The following is a 24,840-nucleotide window of genomic DNA, read 5'->3' as shown; positions in this document are numbered from 1 at the left end:
ACTTCAGAGCAAACATGGCTATAGCATTGCAGTGATTCACTTGGTGCTCCAAGCATCTGATAGGAGCACAGCTTGAGATTTCTATCAAAAAAGTGGGGTGGTTTGCGGATTGAGTATGAATGATGAGGAAGAACAGTGCTGACTTTGAGACACACACACCCTGCCCCCCAAAAAGGTCTAGTTGTTAAACAGCTTTGATAGTTCCATGTAAATTACATTGCATTAATACAGAACCTTCAGTTATTTGACGTAGTTGGGCAGTTAACTGGATAAACAGGTTTACCAGCATATGAATATCCTGAAACTGAACTGAACTTCTTCAAATATCTGTAATTGTAAGACCAAGGCTGGTATTTATTTGTTTTTATGAGGAGTGTGCATAGGGAAAAGAAATGTTAAGTGGTCCTCTTTCAAGGATATTAAGGAAGATTGTAAGGAATGTACAAGAAAATGAATGTAGGGAAGTCTTAACTATTATAGTTGATTGAGTCTGATTGGGTTAAGATTTTTCAGAATAATAGAATGTTCTGGATTCAGTAAATCATTGATGGAACAATGTGTGATTGTTTTTCAAAATAAAATAAAATAGATGAAATCCTTCTTCTGGGGTCAGAATGGCATTGCCTGGGATTTCTAAATGGGATTATACCAATGTCCCTCCTTTGGTTTCCAGAGATGCTTCTCAGATTTCTTTTGGATCAAGGTTTCAGTTTCACACATTTTTCAGAAACCCCTTTTCTCATGTTGAAAGTTTTTTTTGTTGTTGTTGAAAATGCTGGCTGTTGCTCAACATATCATCTGTTAGCTGTTAGCAACTAAATTCTGAGCGTTATGACTTCATTTCACTGAAGTGGAGAAAGGCAAAAGGTTTTGAAATAGGAGAAATGGTTTTCCTCAAGACATGAAATCTTTACCCCAAAAGAGGAAATAAAATTAAGCTAATCAGCATTTGGACGAAGTTAGAGTTCAGAGCTGTCAGGTATATTCACATTTGCATAGCAAAAATCCAGGTCTTGAACACCTGACAACTACATGGACTTTTTCCCTTGTCCAAAATGCTGGGCATGGTGAAGCTATCAAGCAAATTTGGAATCTTACGTCTTCTTTTTACATACAACAGATTGGACTTGAAATGATTTCTATGTGTGTGCATGAGAGGGATATGACATTTGCTCCAAATCAGTTTTGATGATATTAAAACCTGCGTAATAGTTCCTCAAGGGTCACGGGTGGCGCTGTGGGTTAAACCACAGAGCCTAGGACTTGCCGATCAGAAGGTCAGCAGTTCGAATCCCCACGACGGGGTGAGCTCCGGTTGTTCGGTCCCAGCTTCTGCCAACCTAGCAGTTCGAAAGCACGTCAAAGTGCAAGTAGATAAATAGGTACCGCTCTGGCGGGAAGGTAAACGGCGTTTCCGTGTGCTGCTCTGGTTCACCAGAAGCTGCTTAGTCTGCGGACAAACGCCAGCTCCCTCGGCCAATAAAGCGAGATGAGTGCCGCAACCCCAGAGTCGGTCATGACTGGACCTAATGGTCAGGGGTCCCTTTACCTTTAATAGTTCCTCAAGAATTTTCACATTGGACGCTTAATAGTTTTAAGTGTTTTCTGTGAAGCTGATCAGTTATGTTCATATCTATGCTAGGTAAAAATGGTTTAAAGCAGGAGAGGCCAATTTTCAGCAGCTTCAGCCTTCATGGCCTATGAATAGAGACAGGGGAGGTCTAACAGCATCTAGAGGGGAACCACATTGGCTCTTCTGTTTTAAAGCATCTGTAAAGAGGCCCTGCTACATTGTGTTTATTTGCTTCCCCCCTCCCCCCAAAAAAGGTTTGTTTGTTTGTTTGCTTGTTTATTGAGGTGGATGAGGGATCTCACTGGAAATCCTTTGTGCACATTAAAAATTCCGCCGTGAATGCTGCAGTTCAACTTTTGTTTAATTACAGAAAAAGGGCATTTATTGAGCAAGACTTTAAAATCAGAACGCCAGGCGGAACTCCTCAAGCTAGCTGTGAAAGTGCTACTCAAGGACCCTTAAAATGGAGCGTGTGCGTGACCACACAATCCTGTGCACACCTACTGAGACGTAAGCCCCATTGAGCTCAATGAGTGTTGCTCCAAGATAAATGCAGAACAGCAGCCTGAGTGCGCGGAACATAATGCTTCTCCCTCTGTGCTCCTCATTTTACTTCTTTCTGTTCTTCACAAGCTTCTACCCTTCCTCTTAAACCACACTTTCTTCCCGAGTCTGAAAAGGAAGTGGGGTGCGTAGACTTCCCTGAAGGGCCATTAGGAAACAGTGCTTTCAAAATTGCTTCCTGCACATGGAGAAAAACTTCATGCTTTTCAAAAAAGGTGTCCCCTGAAAGAGACAGATAAAGGGCAAATAAAATGTTCCTTTCAGATATTGAAGAGCAACACTTAACACAGACTCTCTGGTTACGATATAACTTCTCTGTATACAGTGGAACCTCGGGTTAAGTACTTAATTTGTTCCGGAGGTCCGTTCTTAACCTGAAACTGTTCTTAACCTGAAGCACCACTTTAGCTAATGGAGCCTCCTGCCACTGCTACCGCCGGAGCCCGATTTCTGTTCTCATCCTGAAGCAAAGTTCTTAACCAGAGGTACTATTTCTGGGTTAGCGGAGTCTGTAACCTGAAATGTATGTAACCCGAGGTACCACTGTAGTTGTATCAGATGTCAAGAGTAAAAAAGGCAAATTTGTTACTAGTGCATAATAAATACAGAGGGTTGTATTTGTTCCCACTTGGAGGAGATCCACTGAAATTGACATACAGTCGTACCTTGGAAGTCAAACGGAATCCATTCCAGAAGTCCATTTGACTTCCAAAATGTTTCAGAAACCAAGGCACAGCTTCCAGTTGGCTACAGGAAGCTCCTGCAGCCAACGGAAGCCCCGACAGACTTTTGGGTTCCAAAGAACGTTCCCAAACCAGAAACAATCATGTCCAGTGTGCGTTTGGGAGCCAAAACATTCAACCTGCAAGGCATTCAACTTCCAAGGAACAGCTGTACTTGACTAATTTGGGGCCATTGATTTCAATGAGTATAGTCTGTGAGAGGAATTGCTAATAATAAAATATACTCTCTATATATTGCGGGGCCTGCTTGAAGCAGAGGGAAGATGAGGTCCTCATCGTTTTGGCTGTCCCAAATGTATGTTGTCAGGATAAGATCAATCTGCCTTCCCAAAGCTGGTGGAGTTGCTTTTCCATTTCTTTTCTGCAGCCTCATGGTTCCCTCAGGGCCTCACTCTGTCTCATCAGTACTTCTTGCTGCACACTGTGGATTTGGCTTGCTGGCAAAGGATGCCATATTAACCAATATTCCATGCCTGAATATTCCATCTCTGAACTGTACACATAGTTTATTATATTATAGCTCTGTCCTCCAGAGGAGGGGAGCATGATGAATCCTGAGTGAGAACTTCTGAGTTTAGCTTCATCTTTTCTGTATATGAGAGGAATAGGATTGGATGCTCAGGATTAAGGTATTTACCCCTCCAGTGACCTTGCTGTGCTCAAGATGAACTTGGAGAGAAGCCTCCTTCCAAGGAAGAAATGTACTGTAATGTTGCTGGACGATTGGCGCCATGAGAGCTTTTCCTCTGGGGTTAACAGCTCCATGACTGGGGTATTAGATATTGAAACTCCACCCATTTGCTGTTGTCCCATTAAAAACTCAGGCCCTCAGCACCTGCTCTTGGGGTGTACATGGTCCATCCTCCCTCCATTTTCTGCTTGCAGCAATGCTGTAAGGTACAGTGGTACCTCGGGTTAAGTACTTAATTCGTTCCGGAGGTCCATACTTAACCTGAAACTGTTCTTAACCTGAAGCACCACTTTAGCTAATGGGACCTCCTGCTGCTGCCGTGCCACTGGAGCCCGATTTCTGTTCTCATCCTGAAGCAAAGTTCTTAACCTGAAGCACTATTTCTGGGTTAGCGGAGTCTGTAACCTGAAGCGTATGTAACCTGAGATACCACTGTACATTAGGCTGAGAGACAGTGACTGGTCCAAGGTTTCCCCCACTGAAATCCTTACAGCAACACTGAATAATTATTATTCCTTCCCTCCCCAAGAGGGTGCTTGATGACTCACGGTTAAATGTTTGAACTGCCTCACTTGAAAAATATTGTGTTTGAGTTGGCGCAAGCCAATGAACTGAAAGATTGATTTGCTGCTCACGATTTGCATAGGCAAGTTGTCACTTGAAGCTACAGCCAGTGAATTATGGGCGTGCATCAGTTCACAAACCAGTACATAGGACCTCCTCAGCACATGCTGACCTACCAGGGTACTCCCAAGCCCTAAGATCTGCCCTGCTGTTAATATGCTATCAAACATAAAGGATTGTATTTTCGTTCCTCCTTGACCTTGGAGACCACTTGGCTTACGGTAGCAGAGTCCTATTGGACGCAGGTGAGAAAAGGAGCAGAAGTGGGTTCCTTGGAGTATTACAGCATCTGTACCACTGCAGGTGTTTAGCTCCTATAATACATGGCCTTAGGGCTGATTCATGTGTTACAATTCCAGGCAGGAGGTGATAATAGCAAAACAATTTTGCTGCCTTGTCTGGAATTAGGACAAGTGACTTGACCCTGAATATTCAACGCGCAGGGATGCTGTGAGCATTAATAGCGCCTCACAGAAATGACATTCAATATTGAATTAACTTTTCAGGTTTTTAAATTAAAAGTTGGTCTGTCTTAAAAAAAATTTAGCCGCACATGTGTGGAATCGTGTTAAGTCATCAACCTAGAGAAACAAAATACTCTCTCAGTACCGCATCTTTTAGAAATATGACACTGAACAATTCTTAATATCATTGATAAAAATACATCTGTTGCTGTAGTCAAAGGTTTTCCAGTAAGTGTCATAACAGGCTTATCACAGGAATATTATAAAGGGCAGCTTACCTAGTATATGTACTGAAGCTAATCCTTTATATCATGCAAACTATAGTTTAATGGTTTTCTTTTTTTCACTAGACATTATTGCCCTCCCTACATATTCCCCAAAGCGGGTGCATGTTACACATGTAATCTGTTTTTATCTGTTAAAGAATAAATGATTAACACTCATGCCACTTGATATTTTTTATGTATGAATGCATGGAAGACTCCTAATAATTAGGCAAAACGGACTACCCAAGATGTACAGAATATGTATTAAAACATGAAAATATCCATAGTTGTTTCTGTATTTCAATTAGGTTAAAAAACAATAGTACTTCTGGTTTGAACATTGTGCAAAAATTATCTGGGCCAAAAGATGGATAAAAAAAAAAATACAACACACACCAGATAAATACAGTTATGTATTAGGTCTTTCCTTAGTTCCCAATAAATAATTTCTCTTATATTGGTTTGTTATCTTTTAGTTTGTCATCAGAATAAATAGGCTGTCATATAGGCTGGCAGATTCCACATGCATGTTTGTTAGGTGAGCGTTCGCATAATGAGTTGACAATTTTAATTGATTCCTACTGGGAAATTTCTAATGCATGCCTGACCATGAAATTTTGATCCCAAAATGATGACAAAACCCAAAATAACCCTCTGAAATCTTGCAAAGGCAAAGAAGAAATGCTGTCTTGATCCTGTTGTGAGATAGGTTTAGTTTTGTACATAAATTCCTATGGTCTTTTTTATAAATTTGGAGGATTAATAATGGAGCCAGGGTTGCGTATCTATGATTACAATCTACTATCAGGCAAATAATACTGTGGTTTGCGACCACGAGGTACTTGGAGAGTCAGGTGGCTGCATACCTTTTGTCAACTGCTAGAAAATCAACTATATGCTACTTCGTTCCCTTATTTACCAAACAAAGGCCAGGTGTTTTTCTTTTGTTTTGAATTGAGAAAGTCTTCTCTTCCTTGACAGCGGAAATTCTTGAATTGGCTGGAAATGCCGCACGGGACAACAAGAAGGGTCGTGTCACACCTAGACATATCCTGTTGGCTGTAGCAAACGACGAAGAATTAAATCAGGTAAAAAGATTTCCCTTTTGAATCTTTCCTCTCTCTTCTTCACCCAAAGTCATAATTCAGAATATAAGGAGAAGTTTGCGGTTGGCCCGGCTTTATTACATTAATGGGAAATGTATCAGCAACTCTTCAGGTTGAAATTGTCACATAATCTCCCTGCTCTTGAGCTTTTCATCTGTGCGTTTCCCTTGCCTTTGGTGGCGAGGTGCCTGGTTTCTCCCAGTTTCAAAGCCATTCAGCATTGCCTGTTTGTTCCGTTTCCATTTAAGCTGTTGAAAGGCGTCACCATAGCCAGTGGCGGTGTATTACCAAATATTCACCCAGAATTGTTGGCGAAGAAACGGGGTTCGAAAGGAAAACTGGAAGCGATCATCACTCCGCCGCCGGCGAAAAAGGCAAAATCTCCATCACAGAAGAAAACCACAACAAAGAAAACGGGTGGCAAGAAAGGAGCAAGAAAGTCTAAGGTATGCTTCCATTTCTTCTACAGCCCAGTTCTACGTTTGTTTACCTGGAAGCAAACCTCATTGTGCTTCATGAGACAAAGTTAGTGCTTGTGTATAACATGGGGGTTATTTCTAGCTGTCTGGATGACACTTGATCCGACCCTAGCTAGTCGCAGAAGCAGCCTGCCAGGTGAGGTGGAGTTGCTGTGCTAGCTTCCTGGCAGGAGGGTCCCTGTTGCTTGCGGGGTGGGAGGGAGAGGCGGTGGAGAGGTTGGCATTGTGCAAATGCGCTGGTGGAGCCAACCCAGTGTGCCTACTGACCTATTTGCCCCATGCTGACCTCCCCTGCACCTCTTCTCTCCCTCTCTCTTTCCTGGTAAGCAGCAACAACCCACCTGATAGAGTAGTGCTATCTCCCCTCCTGGCAAGCCACTTCCACCTTATAAATGTTATGGACAACGTGCTATAGAGAGCAGTGGGCCATATACCGCTTGGTCATTCTGTGGAGGTGAAGGTGGGCACATTATAGATTCTAGAATATTTAGCTTCCTAATGTACCCTTTCTAACAGGGATGGGGAACCTCTGGCTGCAGGCTGCATTTGGTCCGCCAAGCTGTTTCCCCCAAGCCATGCCTACCTGCCCCACACCTGACGTCTTATGCGATATCAGGGGCAGGGCAGGTAGAGATGTGGCTGGATTGGTTTCTCATGCGGCCGATCGCTGCAGAAGTCTGGCTTGAACTCCCTTCGTCTCAGCTGATGGGTGAGGAGGTCAGCCCTGCTTGGTTCAGATATGCAAGCAAGTTTCCCACAGAGAACTTGCTGGTGCACCCAAACCCTGCAGAAAGCAGCATTGATCTTCACACACGTCAGCTGATGCACAGGGAGTTCAACCTGCTTGGTTGCTCTCTCCCTCCTCCCCTGCAACCCTACCGGCCAATGTTGACTGGTGAGCAGGACAATCCACTTGCCAGTCAGCCGACATCATTATGACATCAGGTGACTGAGAGGTGGGTAGTCCCACCGGCCTGCCAGAGTTGACCTACAGGGCAGCAGGATATAAAGATCTGGCCCAATGGGCACAAAAGGTTATCCGCTCCTGCTTTATACCATGATTACAAAAGCAGAGTTCTTCAACAGCTTTACATGGACACGTAAGAAGTTGCCTTCTTGGGCCATCTAGCTTCACTGGCAGTGGCGCACCACTGTGTGTCAGATAGGAATCTTTTCCCAGCCCGGCCTGGGACTGAAACTGGGACCTTCTTCATGCAAAGGAAATTTATGCAAATAAAAATACCTTTTGTTGCTTATACCTTTGGGGAAGAAACACAACATGGATTTGCCTTTGACATCACACCTTTAGAGGAATCCAATCACAAGTATTCTTTTAGCTATACGAGAGTCACTCAGCTGAGATATGTCGGAGACAGATTCCCACTCACACTGCTAGATGGATGGTAAAACACATTCCGTATAGTAAAGCATATGGATTACCCTCACAGTGATAAGTTTTATTTGTATCTAAAATTCGTGAATACATCTAGCATGTGTCTAGTCTAGCAGTGGGGGCTTTGCAAACTCGTTCCCTCTGCGGAGTAGCTGCAATAGAGTAGTATGCATGCACTTCATGAGCATATGATTAGTTGTGCTGCGTTGGTCTGTTTAATTGTGGATTTTACTAACTGATTGCTTGGTTGATTTTGACTGAGAAGAAACAGGGAGAAGTCAGCAAATCAGCAAGTGCTGACAGCACAACAGAAGGCACCCCGACAGATGGCTTCACCGTCCTTTCCACAAAAAGTCTATTCCTTGGGCAGAAGGTAGGTTTGTGCAATATGTTCACAGTTTTTAATAGTACATAGCTAAATAGATATACAGGATTGCATCCAGTGCTTCTCCTGCTCAGAGCAGATCCACAGAAGCTAGTAAGCTGGCCCACTTAGGCTTATCAATTTAATTGGGTTTACTCTGTGTAGAAGTTAGTTGGGTGCAACGCAACTTCCTTGCTTCTTCAAGGGCTTGGCACACACCCAAGTTCCCCATTCTCCCCCACCTGCCGTGATTAACACATCTGGCAAACTATCCTCTTGGAAACAATGGAATCTTTTATATATATTTTTGAAGATTGCACTCATTGCTTCTTCAGTACACATAGCACAAAGTGTTGGGGGGTGAGGGAAAGAAAAGGGGGGGAAAGTCCAAAAAAGATTGCTGTCTAAATATAAACAAACAGGAGAAGGAGAAATGAAGGTAGCAATGGATGACCATGGGCAAATGCAGCTGCATGTAATTAAAAATGTAGTTATAGGTGTGAATGGGGATTCAGGGGTTAAGCCAAAGGCCTCGCAGAAAATATGGGGTTTCAGTAGCAATATGAAAGGGGAGGAAGAAGTGGCAACACATAAAATTTCAGGGAGCCATGCTAGGGAGGCAGGAAGGGGAAATGGGTGGAGTCATAAATATTCCCACTCGTGCAACAAGGCTTCCCTGCTCCTTCCCAAAATCTGCTCTGGAGGATCAGGAAAACCCCCAGAAGAGTGTGTGAGGGGAAGGGAAGGGAGAGCTATCAGGCAAGATGGAAATCTATTCATCTTAGCACTACATTGAATACCCTCCACGGTGCTCAGCAAGAAACCTCTGAGTGGTTGGTAGTAGTAGAGGGGAAGGAGCTGAGGACATGGGGGAAAGGTGTAATGGGAAAGAAAAGGAGAAATATATTGTGGACAGATGCTATAGAGAGCTTTAAAAGGGGCATCATGGAATCAGCAAAGTGAAGAATTCTGGTGGTGGAGTTTTGGATAGATGTGAAAAGACTGACTAGCGAAGGAGAGGGAGGAATAAATAAACAAAGCTATGTGCCTAGCCAAAAAGGTTAATTGTGATAACGACTGATGCTGACATCCCTGGATGCAGGTGGTCACCAGAGGAGCACACTTAGCCTCCTAGTTGAAGGCAACAGCATGTTCTGTGATTTAAAAAGCATCTGCACATGACAGCGTACTTGTTTTAGCGGACTTGTGCTGAAAATGAAATGGCTTTGCTATATAGTCATCTATGTCTGTAAGGCCCCAGTAAATTAAATTTTGGAGAAAAATGCCAGGTGGCATTGCACTAATTAATTCAGTAAATACATTTGCGGGCTTTCATTCCAACATGCCTTACAATTTAGCTGGCATGCAATATGTGTTTTCCAAGCATAGTTGCCAGTTAATGATAATTTAGAGATTTTTGCAGGGTTGGAGGCATTTTCAGTGATATCGCTTAACCCTTCTTCCATCTGCTGAGTTTCCTGCAAGCATCCTCCAAAGTATTCCACACACATTCGAGCTAAGTCCTAATACTGGAAATGCCCATCCAGAGGAAGAAAAAATTTTGGATAGTGATTTGAAGGAAAAATCAGTGGTGGGAGAAGCGTTAAGCATCTCCCCTTCCCAGCCTCCTCCACAAAGGCCTGTCCCTCCTGCGTTAAAAGTTAAGAGACAAATGCAGAATTGGAAACTCTGCAATTGTCTTGTAATATCATGTAGATCCTTGTAATATTGCATGAACCAAAACACTCAGGAAAGGTTTCAGAAACTTGATTGTATGTCTGTGTTACAGTGAGAAAATGCTTTAAAGTGGGGTGTTACATGTTCAGTTACAGAAATCACAAAATGATATGTTCCTTTTGCTGTCTTACCAGGGGCGTGCTTTCTTCTAGCTAATTATTATTTCATATTGAATAATAGTCCCTTTCCCTAGTGAAGAAGTAGCTTGGAAGGCATGTTTATATGTGCATCTAACCTCCAAAGTCATGTTTTTCATTTGGAAATGGAGAAGGTTTAGGGATTTGCACTGAGAAATGCTAACATTTTGTATTTGTTGATATTTTGTATGTCTATTACCTGTGTGTTTTTTTGTTCTACTGAATAAAATATTATTTTAGTACTTTGTCAAGCTTCATCTGCCACACATTAAAAACTACCTTTAGTTCTGGTTACAGCAGGCTGGTCTATGAATATATTAAGAAATTGAATCCCTTGGGAATTCTCACAAGTTAGCAACATGAAGTATCTTTATTCAATGTCTGATTTTTGCTCTCTCTCTGCCAACACCAGTTGTGCCAATGCAAGGCTCAAACAGTAGAGTATGAGAAAACATATAAATTATTATAAGTGCATGAAGTAATTCCCATAGATTCTGTTTAAAAACAGGCCTTGGCATAATCCATTCCAATTCAGAATAAATACATATCTTACATTCGAAAACTGCAGGAATAATTTTTGCACACACATCTCTGATTCCCAAGCCTGTATTCTGATTCTCCATCTGCACCGCTCCCCTCATTTCAGTTGACTCCTTACTTCCACTTTGAAGGCTGGGCTGCTCCCCACAGCATGTCAATGCTTTTTGGCACTTTGTATTTTGTTTGCATTTGAAAAACAGCTATTTTATTATTCTCACTTCGCATTGACAAAAAAATAAATTGGAATAAGTAGTAATACAAGAGGGGACTTTGACAGGTGGCTGGCCCTCCCCACCAGTCAATCATGTGACTCACAATGGCTTTGTGTCAAATTTGGCCCACAAGGCAGTTCCTGATATGGATCTGGCCCATGGAGCCAAAAGAGTTCCCTGCTCCAAAGAATGTAAGGTACAAATCATGTAGGGATTTTTTAAAGTACAAAATTGGGAGCCTATGCCACATAAACATTCCCATTTGAAGATTTAATCCTGGGAAGATTTTTTTTTAAAAAAAGGCTTCACCTGAAAGAATATTCTGAAAATACCATCAAGAAGGCACCAGGAAAGACTCTTGTAGGGAGGACATTCCATAACAGGGGTGCCACCACTGACAAGGCCCTCTCCCTAGCAGCCACCCACCTCACTTTACTTGGTGGGGGCTTCCCTACCAAACTGAAAGCTCTTATATTTGGTCTCCTGCAGGAGACATTGTCTTATTTTGGTTACCCGTTTATAGAAAGTTTACCGCATACATTGCACATTGATTCCCAGATAAGTGAGCACTGCAGCCTTAAGGTATATCCTTCTTGAAATTGCACACACATTCAAAACCATCCCTTCTCTTCCCTACCCACCATATGCAACAGTGAACCAAAATGTCCATTGGCTGCATGTCATTGTAAGCAGATCAGATACATGTCATGTGAAATGATTGCTGGCAACTTCCTGTAGTTGCAGTAGCAGGTGGTGGGGTGGGATGCCACCACTCAGCAGACCTCAAGTTGGTTGCTGCTACTTATTTGGGGGCAGAGGGAGAGAGGCGAAACCAGGGTTGTGCAAACACACCAGCAGACAGAATCCGGCAGTCCTGCCAGGGGGTTTGCACCACACCAGCCTCACTGCTGCTTTACCCCTCTAACTCCTGGTAGGCAGTTGTGACATGACCAGTCAGAGTTGGAAGTAAGCACTAGTGCCCCAATATCCACTACTGCCTGGTAGGAAGCCAGCAGAGGTGCTAGGGACCAGACATCCCACCCTCTTGCCAGCTCATCCCCATCAAGCATTAAAGCTTGGCAAGTTAAAGCTCTGACCTGACACAAGTGCTTCCTTCCCATGCACAGAATCATGTCCGAGTCTTGAGTTTGAAGCATATTCCATTTTGTTTGTTTACCAGTTAACCTGCCATTTATTTCTGCACCTTTGTTTGCAGTGATGCTACCCCCACCTGCGTTGCAAATCTTACTTTTCTACAGCTTCTCTGTGATTTCCCAACTGTCCTGTCGTTATTTCCCACCTCATGCTTTTCTTTTCAGCTGAACCTTATTCACAGTGAAATCAGTAATTTAGCCGGCTTCGAAGTGGAGGCCATTATCAATCCCACCAATGCTGACATTGACCTTAAAGATGATCTAGGTAAATGGGGAATGGGCTGCCATAACTAACAGTCACATGGAAATTATGGAATGCTCACACTACTCTCATGTAATAAATGCAAGATTTTGAAAGCCTCAAAATACATAAAAGGGTGGATTATTATATGTGACTATTACCTCATTAACTTATTGTTCCATAATAATCAAATGTGACTGTTGGTTCTTTTGGGGATGTTTCGTATATGGATTCTTTGAGAGCTGAAACGGTTAAATATCCGTCATCAAAATAAGTAGTTTCTCCATTCTGATTATTCTTTTCATTGAAGTAGGTAGGGATAGAAACTGATAGTGAGAGATAATGACCTAATATGCTCCCCTGCTTCCTTCCCTGTTTTTAATTCAGTCAGCTTCTTGTTCAGTTATAAACAAAGATTATTTTAATCATACATTGTCGACGCTACCTGTATTTTTAAAAAAATGTTTTGCTCAAAAAGAAAGTTGTCTTGTCGTTCAAAGGACGTACATTTAATAATAATAATCTACGTGGTTTTGTGGAGTAGCTCAATCTTCCCTAACCTGGTGTAGGTGTTTTAAACTACAACTCCCAACAATTAGAGACATGTAATCCAGAACATCTGCAGGGTACTACGTTGGGGAAGGGTGCAATAGCTTATGTTTACCTTAATTGCTTTTAGGTCAGTATACAACACTTTGTTCTTTTTTTAAAAAAACCCAGACAGTTAACAACACATAAATACTAATACTTTTTTTAAAAAAAATTAAAAGCCAATAAATACAGCACAGACTACATTTAAAATGACCAGATGTCAATGACCAGTGAAGGCCTGTGTGAATAAATATATCTCCAGGAGGCGCTAGAAACACTGCAGAGTTGGCACCTGCCTTATTTTGCTGTGTGCAGAGGAGGAGATTACTGCTTTTAATGATTCCACAAGTTTTTAATAATTTCTTAATGAAACAGTGAATTTGATTTTGACAACCTGATGATTTTTCTCAATGCTAGTATGTGCATCAGTAGACAGAGGACACAAGAAAGTTTTACTTAGACCAGTCTTCACCTAAAATATTTTGTGGTTTTTCCTTATCTTTGAAATTTAAACAAATTATCAAAGTGAAAGTGATGAACTGTTTATAAAATAAAAAGTTTATAAAATAAACTTTATCATAACTTCAAATAATGTGGTCTTAGGTTGCAAATAAACACACACACACACACACACACGTTTCTAATTTCAGACAAGTTTTACGACAGGCACCATCCAACCAAAGTTAAGCACTTTCATAACACAATCCTATACATGTCTACTCAGAAGTAATTCCCATTGAATTCAGTGGGGCTTACGTCCAGGTAAGTGTATATAGGATTGCAGCCTTAGTCCCATTGGGGGACTTTGGGAAAATTCAGCAACTCAATATTTTCAAGGAACCCGCATAAGTCGACTGGATCATGGCTTACCCCCCAATATGTCTAGGTAGTTGTGTACGGAAAAATGCAAATAATCATCAAACTGGAGAAGCTAGTTGTTTTGTTGGGCTGGATTATCCAGGTATTGGATGTTGTTACCACATTCCGTAAGATTCCAGTTTCACAGGTTTCGGCAAGGTCAAGAAGGTTGTAGCTGCTGTTGACACATGCTGAAACGCTTGCCTTGTCCTTGTCCTGTCGGTCAGCTGCTAAAGTTGATGTATTTGATACTTCTCTGCTTCCTCCTTACATTCCCCCCTTTTCTTCGCATACACCTGTACAAAGATTTTTGGGGTTTGGTTGTTATTGTTAATGGCACACATTTTGAAGCCCAAAGGTAGGATAACGAGGAAATGTAGATCCTGTTTTGGGTCCTTGACCAACATGGTTGATGCACATTTGTTTACCTGTTGTAGTTGCAAGTTGTTCAGGCTGACATTGCCACGATCGACAGTGATGCTGTCGTTCACCCGACAAACTCTGACTTCTACACCGGTGGTGAAGTAGGTAATGGAGAGTTCGGTGCCGCAGAGTTTGTATGTGTATGCATGAACCAATCAGCAGCAACAAGCTTGTCCCTGCCCTGCGGATCGGCATTCTTTTCTCACTTCCAGCAGTCCTGCCCTGTACCGAGTAAAGTCAGGGCCAAACTGGTTAAATGCAAGATGCCTGTCCAATCAAGACCTGGACCATCATTTCGCCTCACTGGCTTTGTTTTCCTGTGCAAAGCACATTGAGGTTAATATTATGGAAGAGGGAGGAAATAGGCTCTCACTAATAACAGACTTGAGGGACACGGGTGGCGCTGTGGGTTAAACCACAGAGCCTAGGACTTGCCGATCAGAAGGTTGGCGGTTCGAATCCCCGCGACGGGATGAGCTTCCGTTGCTCGGTCCCTGCTCCTGCCAACCTAGCAGTTTGAAAGTACATCAAAGTGCAAGTAGATAAATAGGTACCGCTCCAGCGGGAAGGTAAACGCCGTTTCCGTGCACTGCTCTGGTTCACCAGAAACGGCTTAGTCATGCTGGCCACATGATCCAGAAACTGTACGTCGGCTCCCTTGGCCAATAAAGCAACATGAGCACCGCAACCCCAGAGTCGGCCACGACTGGACCTAATGGTCAGGGGTCCCATTACCTTTTTAATAACAGAATTGGAGATCTTTAAGACACATTCATCACAACTACCCATAATTATTGGGGGGGGTGTACAGTTCCACTGGTGTAGTCAATTTAAAGCACTTTTGAAGGCCTATTTAACTCACTACATTTCCCACATGCTTTTTTAAAGAGGTATGTAGAGGGGGTCCACAAAATACTCAAAATATTTCTGTTTCTTGTCTCATTAGGTAGATGCCTGATTTTTCAGAAGGTACAAAAAGCACACCTTTACACATTTTTTTAGGAAGCCATCCTCACTTAACTGGCAAGCTTGCTGCTTTAGAAACCCTGCAATTTTTCATTAGCCTATTTCTGATACTGCTCTTCCCACACGCTCCAAAGGCCACGTGAAATGTGGTCCTAACTGGCTTACACAAAATTGCACATGGAACAGCATAGGCAAAAATGCATCCTAAATAATAGGTTGTAGCTCAGCTAAGTTAGTAACGCCTATTCCCACTGAAATTGAATGTGAATAGTTAGTCTCATTTGGATCTCAATGAAATAATAACTAAGTCGGTGTAGCCAAGCCCTTCATTTCTAAGAACTGCAAGTTTGTGTTAACCTAGGCTTGCCGTACATCAGGAAAATTCCTGACATGTCCTGGTTTTCAGGTGTAAAAATGGCGTTGGGGGGAATTTTGTAATGGAAAACCCAGGTGTATGGCAACGCGATGGAAAAAGCAGCGGAAGCAGCCCGAAAACTATTATGGGGTTAGGTGGCTTTCTAAAAAGAAAAAAGAAAAAGTTCAACAATTTTTGGTGGCTTCCCTAAAAAACACACCAACAACTCAACTTTGCAGGTGTCAGGAATTTTGCTTATGGAAATATGACAACCTATAATGAAGATATGCCTTCATGTCAAGTCTCTCGTTGTGGGTGGGGAACCTGGGTTGTTTCATTCATTAGCACACAATCTTCTAATTCCCTTTGACTGCTGGAAGGAAGAACAGAAGTGCACACATGCTTAGCTTCAAATGATTAACTTTTATCCATAAAGGCCTTCTAACCACATTATATTTTGGGGGAATATCGCAACAATTTTGCAGACTTGAATTTCTGCATAGCCTGTAGTCACCATTTTGCCAATGCCTGCTTTGTCAGCATGAAATAATGACTTTATTCTGTGGAAGTAACACATATATTTATGCCTGTGATGAGCAAGGAACCATTTAGCTGCAAGGTGCGAAGCTAATGTAGTGTAAAGAGTTAATACACTATTCCCATTTCTTAAGTACAACTGTGTACTGAGTACCCCCTGAAAAAGCACTGCTTTTAAGCACTGTGGCAGTGCCATTTGACTTTTACATCTCTAATGCACATATAATTGATATACGTATGCACACAGGCAAAAGTATAAGCAGTTTAATGGAAGAACAAATATCTGGTCTCCCGAATGCTATTAATCAGTGTTTAAACAATCCATAGATGGAACTCAATAAATGCAAGAGTCAGTAATCAAACCCAAACTTGACAAAAAACATTTAATGGAACTTATAAGAAGGCTCTAATCTAAGGCAAAACCATTCAAAATAAGGTTGTACTTTACTAGAATTGTCTAGCTGCCCATTTGAGGGTAATTCAAGGTGAAGTGAACATATATATTCCTAGTAATCACTTTGTACTTGGGGAAGAGCTGCACAGAATCAATGTCTACTGGGCAGTCATTTCTGGCCAATTTAGTATTCTTTTTACAGGAATATATCCCAACATCCTTGCTAAAGGGATGTTGTTCGTCCCTTCTGCTTGCCTTGGAATTGTATATTAGACAAATTCTCTGTTGGTTACCATTCCTAGAATTAAGATTGTCCTAGGAGGTTGCTTTAAACTATATTAAACCATTGGTCCGTCTAGCTCAGTATAATCTACCCCGACTGGCAGTGGAGTCCAGGGTTTCAGACACAAACGTTTCCCAGCCCTACTTGGGATTGAACCTGGCACCCTTTGCTTGTTGTGAGCTACAGGTGTCGTCTTCAATAGCTGCAGAAGTTGTCTGCATCTTGCCCATGTGAACATATTTAAAAGTATTACTTGGACTTTCACCCTCTCCTTCCTCCAAAGAATTTAGTTCTACTGCTGCTGTCCAGGCACTAACCAAGCTGAGGTCACCTGAAGTTTAAAAATGCCCTCAGAGTGTACTTTGGACCATTCATGATTACAGCAATGAATACATTAAACTACAGAACACAAAGACCAATTTTCCAAGGACCTGACAGAATTTGCAGTTGGCTAATTATCTCTTAAGAGAATACCATAAAGCTCTGAGCTGAAATTTGTTCCATATTCTTTACAAAGTAGAATAAAATGAATTAATACCTTGTTAGAAGTCTGGTAAGATTAGTCTGTGTCGTCAAGCAAAACATAACACATCTTCAGTAGTGTATGCAGAACTCTTCTTTTGAGGCACAATCCCAAATCCGAACGTATTTCACTGAGCATACAATATGTGTACTTCCATCAGAAACTGCAGTCCCCTTGTCTGTATGACTAAAGTTAATTCATTTCACAAAGTATGGCAGCATTGTGGCTTTTAATACTAACAGCCCAATCCTATGCATGTTTACTTGGGTGTAAGCCTTGCAGAGTTCAGTAGTAAGTGTGTGTAGGGTTGCAGCCTTAGTACCACAGCCTGTGACCCTGAGCACATGAAAGTTCCACTGAAAGAAGCATTTTACTTCCCAAGTAAATATGTTTATAATTAGGCTGCAGGAATCAATTTGCCAAGCATCTTTCTCAATCCAGAACCCAATGTCATTGTTTCCTTGCCTTGCTACTTGTACGACCTTTAAGCAAAATGCACTGTGGTTTGGGTGCTTATAATTAGGGAAAAAACATTTTTTTGAGCTACTTTATATTTCTTCTGTGTTAAAGTAAAAGCTGCAAAATAAGATCTAAACCATTTAGTGGTGGACTGCCTTTGTGCAAACCTCAGGCTGTAATTGAAATTGTGCAGCTCCCTTCCTACACAAGAGCAGCTTTTGTCAAGCTTCTTTAGCCGCAGTTAAGCGATTCAGCAGAGGGATATGTTCCCAAGAGAATCTCCTTATTACTGAGGCTCTTCCTCTTGGTTAAAGGTGGTTCAACAAGCTGGGCAGTTGTCAAGTAAAGCAGCCCGCTGCACTCACCAGACTGTTTCACTCCCGGGGGCCATCTGTTGGGGTCAGGGATGAAGATGAGGTGAGTTTCAAGTTCTTCTTATGGCAAACTTGTCTTTAAAGCAATCTGGGACAGAAAGGGGGTCTCGCCCTCTAAGGGAAAAAGTTGGTGCATCGATTGAGTGGCACTGAATGAGCATGTTCTCTGGAACGTTGTCTGTTGCCTGGTGCAGACGAAGGCGCTAGGGGTGTCACCGCCCTGCTGGCCGACACTGAGAATTGCATCAGAAAATACTTTCAGACAGAATGAAAATGTGTGGGAGGGTGATCTTTAAAAAAACAACAACAGAGAAAGAGAGGGAGAGAATAGTTATTCTGGACTCGTCCCCAAAGGTTTAGATCTTACTTTGCAGTCCCCAAAATCTTTTTGCTCGGAGAAATTATGCCATGTAATTGCCTGAAGTGATGAATGCTCTCTCTTGGATGCGGAACAGTCACAACTCTATCCTTGTGCAGGGAGCACTTTGGAGAAGAAAGGCGGAAAAGAATTCCTGGAGGCCGTGGTCGAACTTCGCAAAAAGAACGGGCCATTGGACACAGCTGGAGGTGCAGTTTAAATCCCTGAGAAATCGGGGTGGGGGGAGTGTGAATGAAATGTGTGTATCATAGACTCCCAGTTGGCCTTTACAGAAATTCATTATGGAAGAGTTACCTGTGTACATAGTTTTAACCTATCCGTAGTATGTGCATTTATTCAGGATTCTATGCTCACGTGGGAATCAGGGTTTAAAGATTATTATTATTATTATTATTATTATTATTATTATTATTATTATTTATACCCTGCCCTCCCCAGCCAGGACCGGGCTCAGGACAGCTAACAACCAATAATAAAAACAAGTTGATTAAAATACAATTTAAAAGATTAAGATACAACATTAAAACATTAGGATGCAGTCTCTTCCTAGGAGGAGAAAGGAAAAAGAAAAAGAAAAAGAAAAGAATCAAACTGATTCTAAGCCAAAGGCCAGGTGGAACAACTCTGTCTTACAGGCCCTGCGGAAAGAAATCAGATCCTGCAGGGCCCTGGTCTCATGAGACAGAGCATTCCACCAGGCCGGAGCCAGTGTTGAGAAGGCCCTGGCCCTGGTTGAGGCTAATCTAACTTCCTTAGGGCCCGAGACCACTAGGGTGTTGCTATATATGGACCTTAAGGTCCTCCCTGGGGCATACCAGGAGAGGCGGTCCCGTAGGTACGAGGGTCCTAGGCCGTGAAGGGCTTTAAAGGTCAAAACCAGCGCCTTAAATCTGACCCTGTACTCCACCGGGAGCAAGTGCTGCTGGAAAAGCACTGGGTGAATATGCTCCCATGGCAGAGACCCTGTGAGGAGCCTCACTGCAGCATTCTGCACCCGCTGGAGTTTCTGGGACAGCTTCAAGGGCAGCCCCACGCAGAGCGAATTACAATAGTCAAGCCTGGAGATGACCGTCGCATGGATCACTGTAGCCAGGTCGGGGCGGGAATGGTAAGGAACCAACTGCTTGATGTGGCGAAGGTGGAAAAATGTCGCCTTGGCTGTTGTTGTGACCTGCGCCTCCATGGAAAGGGAGGCGTCAAGGATTACACCCAAACTCTTAACGGAAGGCAATGGCACTAATTGGGCCCCCGCAAGAGAAGGGAGTTGGTCCCTCATCATGGGCACTTAGACATTGTCTAGAACAGCTTTTTGCAACCTGGTGTTTTGGACAGTAACTCCCATTGGTCCCATCCAACATTGGATGGGGCTGATGGGAGTTGTAGGCCAAAACCTTGGGAGGGCACCAGATTGAGGGAGGCTGAGAATCAGCAATTGAACCTACAGAAGATGTTGTATTGTGCCCAATTTTAAAGTTGGGGGAGGTAATTAGGTCATGTGTTTCACAACCAATGTGCTCAGATGGGAGATGACCATGGAGAACTGCCATTCATGTAGTTCCATTCAGTCCACTAGAATTTAAGGATTAAAGTAGTAACTATATACATACTTCACTAGTTCAGTCACATTTGCATTTTTCAAAACGTTGAGAAGATTGAAGTAAGCCATACTTCCTTTCCTTTTCCAACCAGCTGTCGTCAGTGCAGGCCATGGATTGCCTGCTAAGTTTGTGATCCATTGCAATAGCCCCAGTTGGGGTGCAGACAAATGCGAGGAGCTATTGGAGAAGACAGTGAAGAACTGCTTGGCTCTGGCAGATGAGAAGAAGCTGAAGTCAATTGCGTTTCCTTCTATTGGAAGTGGCAGGTAAGGCTGGCCTATCAAACAAAACCCTCTCAGATTTGGGGTGGTTTTGTTTTGCTTTGGGCTTTATGCACCTTTGTGTTCTGCCATCCTCTTAATCTAGCCAGGCAAAAACATTTAAGATGGGTGCAAAGCAGGGACTGTGAGAGATGTGGGTGTGACTGGTGAGGGAGTGTGGCTTGAGAATCCTGTGTCCAGGTATATTCCATGCGGGAAAATACTTGTTGGACCATCTCTCCTACTGGTGACTTCTTCCAGAGTTCAAGGCAGGTGGCAGGTATGTTTTGTTACATTAAAAAGTAATGTGTGAATGATATGTCAACTTTCCACAACATGCTGACCTCTGGATCTTTTGGGATACTTCTCTTGTCACCCCTGGCCACTATCTGTGCTGGTTGGGGATAGTAGAAGTGGCAATAAAAAATAACTAGCTTGGGGAAAGCTGGTTTTTCAGGAGAGTGCTTCTTTCCCTTCCCTCCAGTCTCCCTCCCAGTAAGCAGCAGTGGAAGATAGCTAGTTTTGCAGTCACCCATTCCAGAACTGTGAAAGAATTTTCCAAACATTCTGTATCTCTCTGTTCCTGCCCACTTTCAAGACTGGCTGGTCAGTCTTGGAAGTGCAGGCTGAAAGAGCTGTTTCACTTTAGGCAAGAGCCAAAATAACAATATTGAAAGAATGCGTAGATGCAATCTGAAAAATGGCGCTGTACTGTTTGCTTGATGGGTGGTGCCAACACTAGCATTTTTTCAAGGGAATAGGCTACTTTTCAAAGGTTGGCTCATCTCAGCGTAGGCTGTTGTCTTATACTGAGTCCATTAGCCCATTAGCTCAGCAATGCAGCTGTTTAGGGTTTCAGTCAGGACATGCCAAACCCTATCTAGAGATGCCAAGGGTTGAACCAGAGATCTTCTACATAGAAAGTAGATGTGCTCCCATTGAATTACGGCCCTTCCTGTCATTGGCTTCTTCAGAGAGCTGTTTTGCTCAAATTCTATCAAGTGCGAAGGAGCATGAAGGTCTCAACTTTGTAAATAAAACAATAGGAAAAGGAGGCAGTGTTTAGTAGAACTACATTGTGTGTGATGAAAGAGAAGTTTAATATTTAAATGAGAGAGGTCCCTTTCAATGACAAGTGTGTTCCTTCAAAGCATGACATGCCCATCTTGCTATTTCAGTTTACAAGTTTTAGGAAGTAACAAACCTATTTTAAAACAGGAACAGTTTCTAAGGCTAGCATTTTCTCTCTGAGCCAACACGGGTTCTGGGACAGGCATCTGTCAAGCAGACACTCCTCATTAAACCTTCATAAACAGCCCCATTCATGTTTATGACTGAAAAATGGGTTTACATGGGCATTAGATAGATCGATATTCCCTTTTCAACAGGATAGTGGGAGGATTAGACCATTTATAGCAGTTAGCCTGCCAGATGCTGTAATATACTAGAGCTAACCTATCAAGACCAAATGTGTAAGAGATCTCTGGAAAAAATAGTTGTAAAGTTCTGTATACCAGAACTAAAAAATAATTACTATGGGTAGTTCAGATTTCAATATCAGACCTTCTTTTAGTGCAAAATTTCAGCATTAAATAATATCTGGTTTCCATTTTAGTGTCTGTCTCCCCCAAACCACCACCCCAAAACCCTGCAATACCCTATCCCAATCACACATTGACACAGGTATGGCTGTTCGCCCATAACCGCATACACACATCTCCGTACAAGTGAGAAGCAGTTCTGTAAAACTGTAACATGAGCCTGCCTTATTGAGATATCCCTATTAGGACGACCAAGAATTCATTTTTCTCCTAGAATATACAAATACAGGTTGAAATGTTTCAGGGGTAATCTAACAAAGCTTGAGTTAAAATTAACATCACATCTGCATAAACGATATATACTTCTGCAAGTTTCTGTGGGGCACACTAGATGCAATGCCATTTGTGCAGTTTGCAATTGCATGAGTGGCTTATTAGAAGCAAATGATAGGACCCTGGCACCACACTGTGGGCTTTAACCCTTTCCCTCCTCCCACTGTGGTCCTGATCAATACACCAATGTAAATATTAAGCATGCCAATGGGGAGGAATCCAGGGATGTTAATGATTTTAAAAAAAACAAACCAATCTGCCACACTAGGGATCTGATCCCTGTTGGGGAATCTTGCACTTCAAAACGCCCATTTTTTGTCTTTGCTAATTGTATGAATGGCATCTCATCTAGTTTGGCACTCAGTGAATCTTGACATTAGACCTATGTCTTTTAGCCATCAGACTTTCCCCTGGAACTTGCAATCTAGGCATCCTGCTATAGAAGCCTGGTTACAATTTGGTAATATATATGGGGCAAATAAGTGTTCTTTGGAAAGTATGGTGTGGCAGACGGCAATCTTATTGAGCCAACATTATCTTTTTCTTTCTCCCTATTTTCTCCTAATAGGAATGGTTTCCCAAAACAGACTGCTGCCCAGCTGATCCTGAAAGCCATTTCCAGCTATTTTGTGTCAACAATGTCCTCTTCAATCAAGACCGTCTATTTTGTGCTCTTTGACAGTGAGAGTATAGGGATTTATGTGCAAGAAATGGCCAAGTTAGATGCCAACTAAGTCGTGAAAGCAAAGAGTCCCTGCCTCCTTGCCCCTCCCCCTCCAATTCTTTATTCCTCATTGTGAGACAGAGCGGCCCTTATTTTAAATTTTGCTCATCTAGGGGAATAGGGGTAGGGCTTTTTTGACTTTCTAAAATGTTTTTATGTTGGCACTGATAGTTGGCATTACTGCTGTTGATGCACTGTATTCCAGGCATTGTCTGAATTTAGTGTAATCTAGGAGATTTTATAGTTTTATTTTAATGAAGTACAGATGGATGCAGAAGTTGTTAGCAGTACATAGTCTGTTAATCGTGGAAGAAACCGGCAGACCCTATTTTGTAACTGTGTTGTGGTGCTTTTATCAAGTGGCGTTCCTTTCTCGTTTTTTTAAAAGAAGAAGAAAAGATGCTACACATCTTATTTGTGTTTACGTCTTGTCCCGATGATGGATCTGAGGAGAAAAGAACCCTGTTGCCCTTAATTATAATTGCAATTTGGGATTTGTGTGAATTGATTTAGTAAAATGTTTAAAATGTTCTCGTTGGTGTGTTCTGAGTTAATGGGTTGCAAGCCTCTGACAAATATGCACCAACAGCTGTCTGATGTGAACTTGAATGAACAAACAATGCACTTGTCTTTCAATATAAATAATTACTAATCAAGTACTAATTGATTTAGCTCTTATTATGTAAATGTGCAAAAACACCCACAGGGTTATTGTGCATTAGTTTTCAATAGTCTATGGTCCTTGTTCCAAGAGGATTCACTTCCTTTTGGGCTGTGAGACATTTTCATTTCAGGTCTGGCTTCCATGTTTGCCTTGCTGCCTCCTTGACCTCTGTTACACATACAGAAAGCTTTGCTAGAGCCACCCAGGCAGCTAGCCAGTGGCAAATTGGTTTTTGCACACCCAAAATTTAGCAAAAAGTGTGGTAGAATGTTGGGCATTTTGGAAAACTTCAAGAACAACCACAGAATGTAATTTAAGAGTTAAGAACATAAAAAAATCCCTGCTGGACCTAAAGGGGTTTGTGTAATCATGAGATGGAGAACGTGTGACCCTCCACAGTTTGCTGGAGTACCTGACCACTGGACACCCTGGCTGGTGCTGATGGGAGTTGGAGTCCCACAACATCTGGAGGGCCACAGGTTACCCACCCCTGACTAGCCCAACATCCTGCCCAGTCAATGGCCAGCCAGATGCTACTAGGAAACCTACAACAGAGCTGTTGAACTGGTTGTAGGGAACAGGTAAGCATGAAATAACTGACCTGCAGGATCAAACCAAATGCCCTTAATCTAGTCCAGCATTCACCCTCCGTTTCCAGCAGCAGCACAGAAACTCTCAAGCAAGGCGAAAGCAAGGCTCTGTTGTCCCGCCCCACCCCCGGCACCTGGTAATCAGAGTCGTAAAGAATAAAAATATGATGTGAAGCTGCATCCTGGTTTCTGTTTTTTTAACTTGTTATCTGACACTTACTGGAAATTATTTGTGAGGCTCGCATGTATTGCTTCTAATTCCAGAAGATATATTATCAGCTCAGTTGCTGCTTTTTTAAAAAATTGCCTGGTTTGGAAGCTCACTCAGAGCAGTAGAAATCATTTCACAGTGTTTTATCCAGTTGGTGTTCCTCCAATGATGGAAGCAGAAGAGGGAGTGAGACCATTTCTTTTTATTCCGATTCTACTCTGGAGCCCGCCCTCCAGACCCGACCCAGACTCCAAATCTGCTCTCCTAATTTTCCAGGGCGGATTAGGGGACACAGGGAAGAGAGGGATAGAAGTAAGTGGATGCACACCAATAGGATATCTCCCATGAACCGTAATGTAAGAACCCTTGAGAAACAAATTTTCTTTCAGAGTGTTCTCAGATTCATCCTATTACTTCCTGCAAAGTTTTTCCTTGATGGATTTTAGCTTCGGTCATAGCATTACTGAACAGAAAGATTGCATTAAAACA

At 42.4% G+C, this 24,840-nt stretch overlaps 1 protein-coding gene across 3 annotated transcripts in view; it reads left to right on the top strand.

Annotated features, from left to right (window-relative positions):
* Positions 1-23,417, top strand: part of MACROH2A1 (macroH2A.1 histone) — a 45,293-nt gene extending 21,876 nt beyond the window's left edge. For 2 of the 3 annotated variants that reach the window (XM_081850402.1, XM_081850403.1), the window contains exons 3-9: positions 5,907-6,013; positions 6,280-6,477; positions 8,169-8,276; positions 12,213-12,312; positions 18,529-18,618; positions 20,120-20,294; positions 22,731-23,417. In XM_081850402.1, the coding sequence (XP_081706528.1) occupies positions 5,907-6,013; positions 6,280-6,477; positions 8,169-8,276; positions 12,213-12,312; positions 18,529-18,618; positions 20,120-20,294; positions 22,731-22,896 (944 nt within the window). In that variant the 3' untranslated portion in view covers positions 22,897-23,417. Of the gene's footprint in view, positions 1-5,906; positions 6,014-6,279; positions 6,478-8,168; positions 8,277-12,212; positions 12,313-14,174; positions 14,266-18,528; positions 18,619-20,119; positions 20,295-22,730 lie in introns of all 3 variants that reach the window. The other variant, XM_081850404.1, reaches the window with a different exon arrangement.
* The last annotated feature ends 1,423 nt before the right edge of the window (positions 23,418-24,840 follow it).

The sequence above is a fragment of the Podarcis erhardii genome (assembly GCF_964252035.2).
Source record: "Podarcis erhardii genome assembly, chromosome: 2".
NCBI classification, from domain to species: domain Eukaryota; kingdom Metazoa; phylum Chordata; class Lepidosauria; order Squamata; family Lacertidae; genus Podarcis; species Podarcis erhardii.
This window is presented reverse-complemented; position numbering and strand designations above follow the sequence as displayed.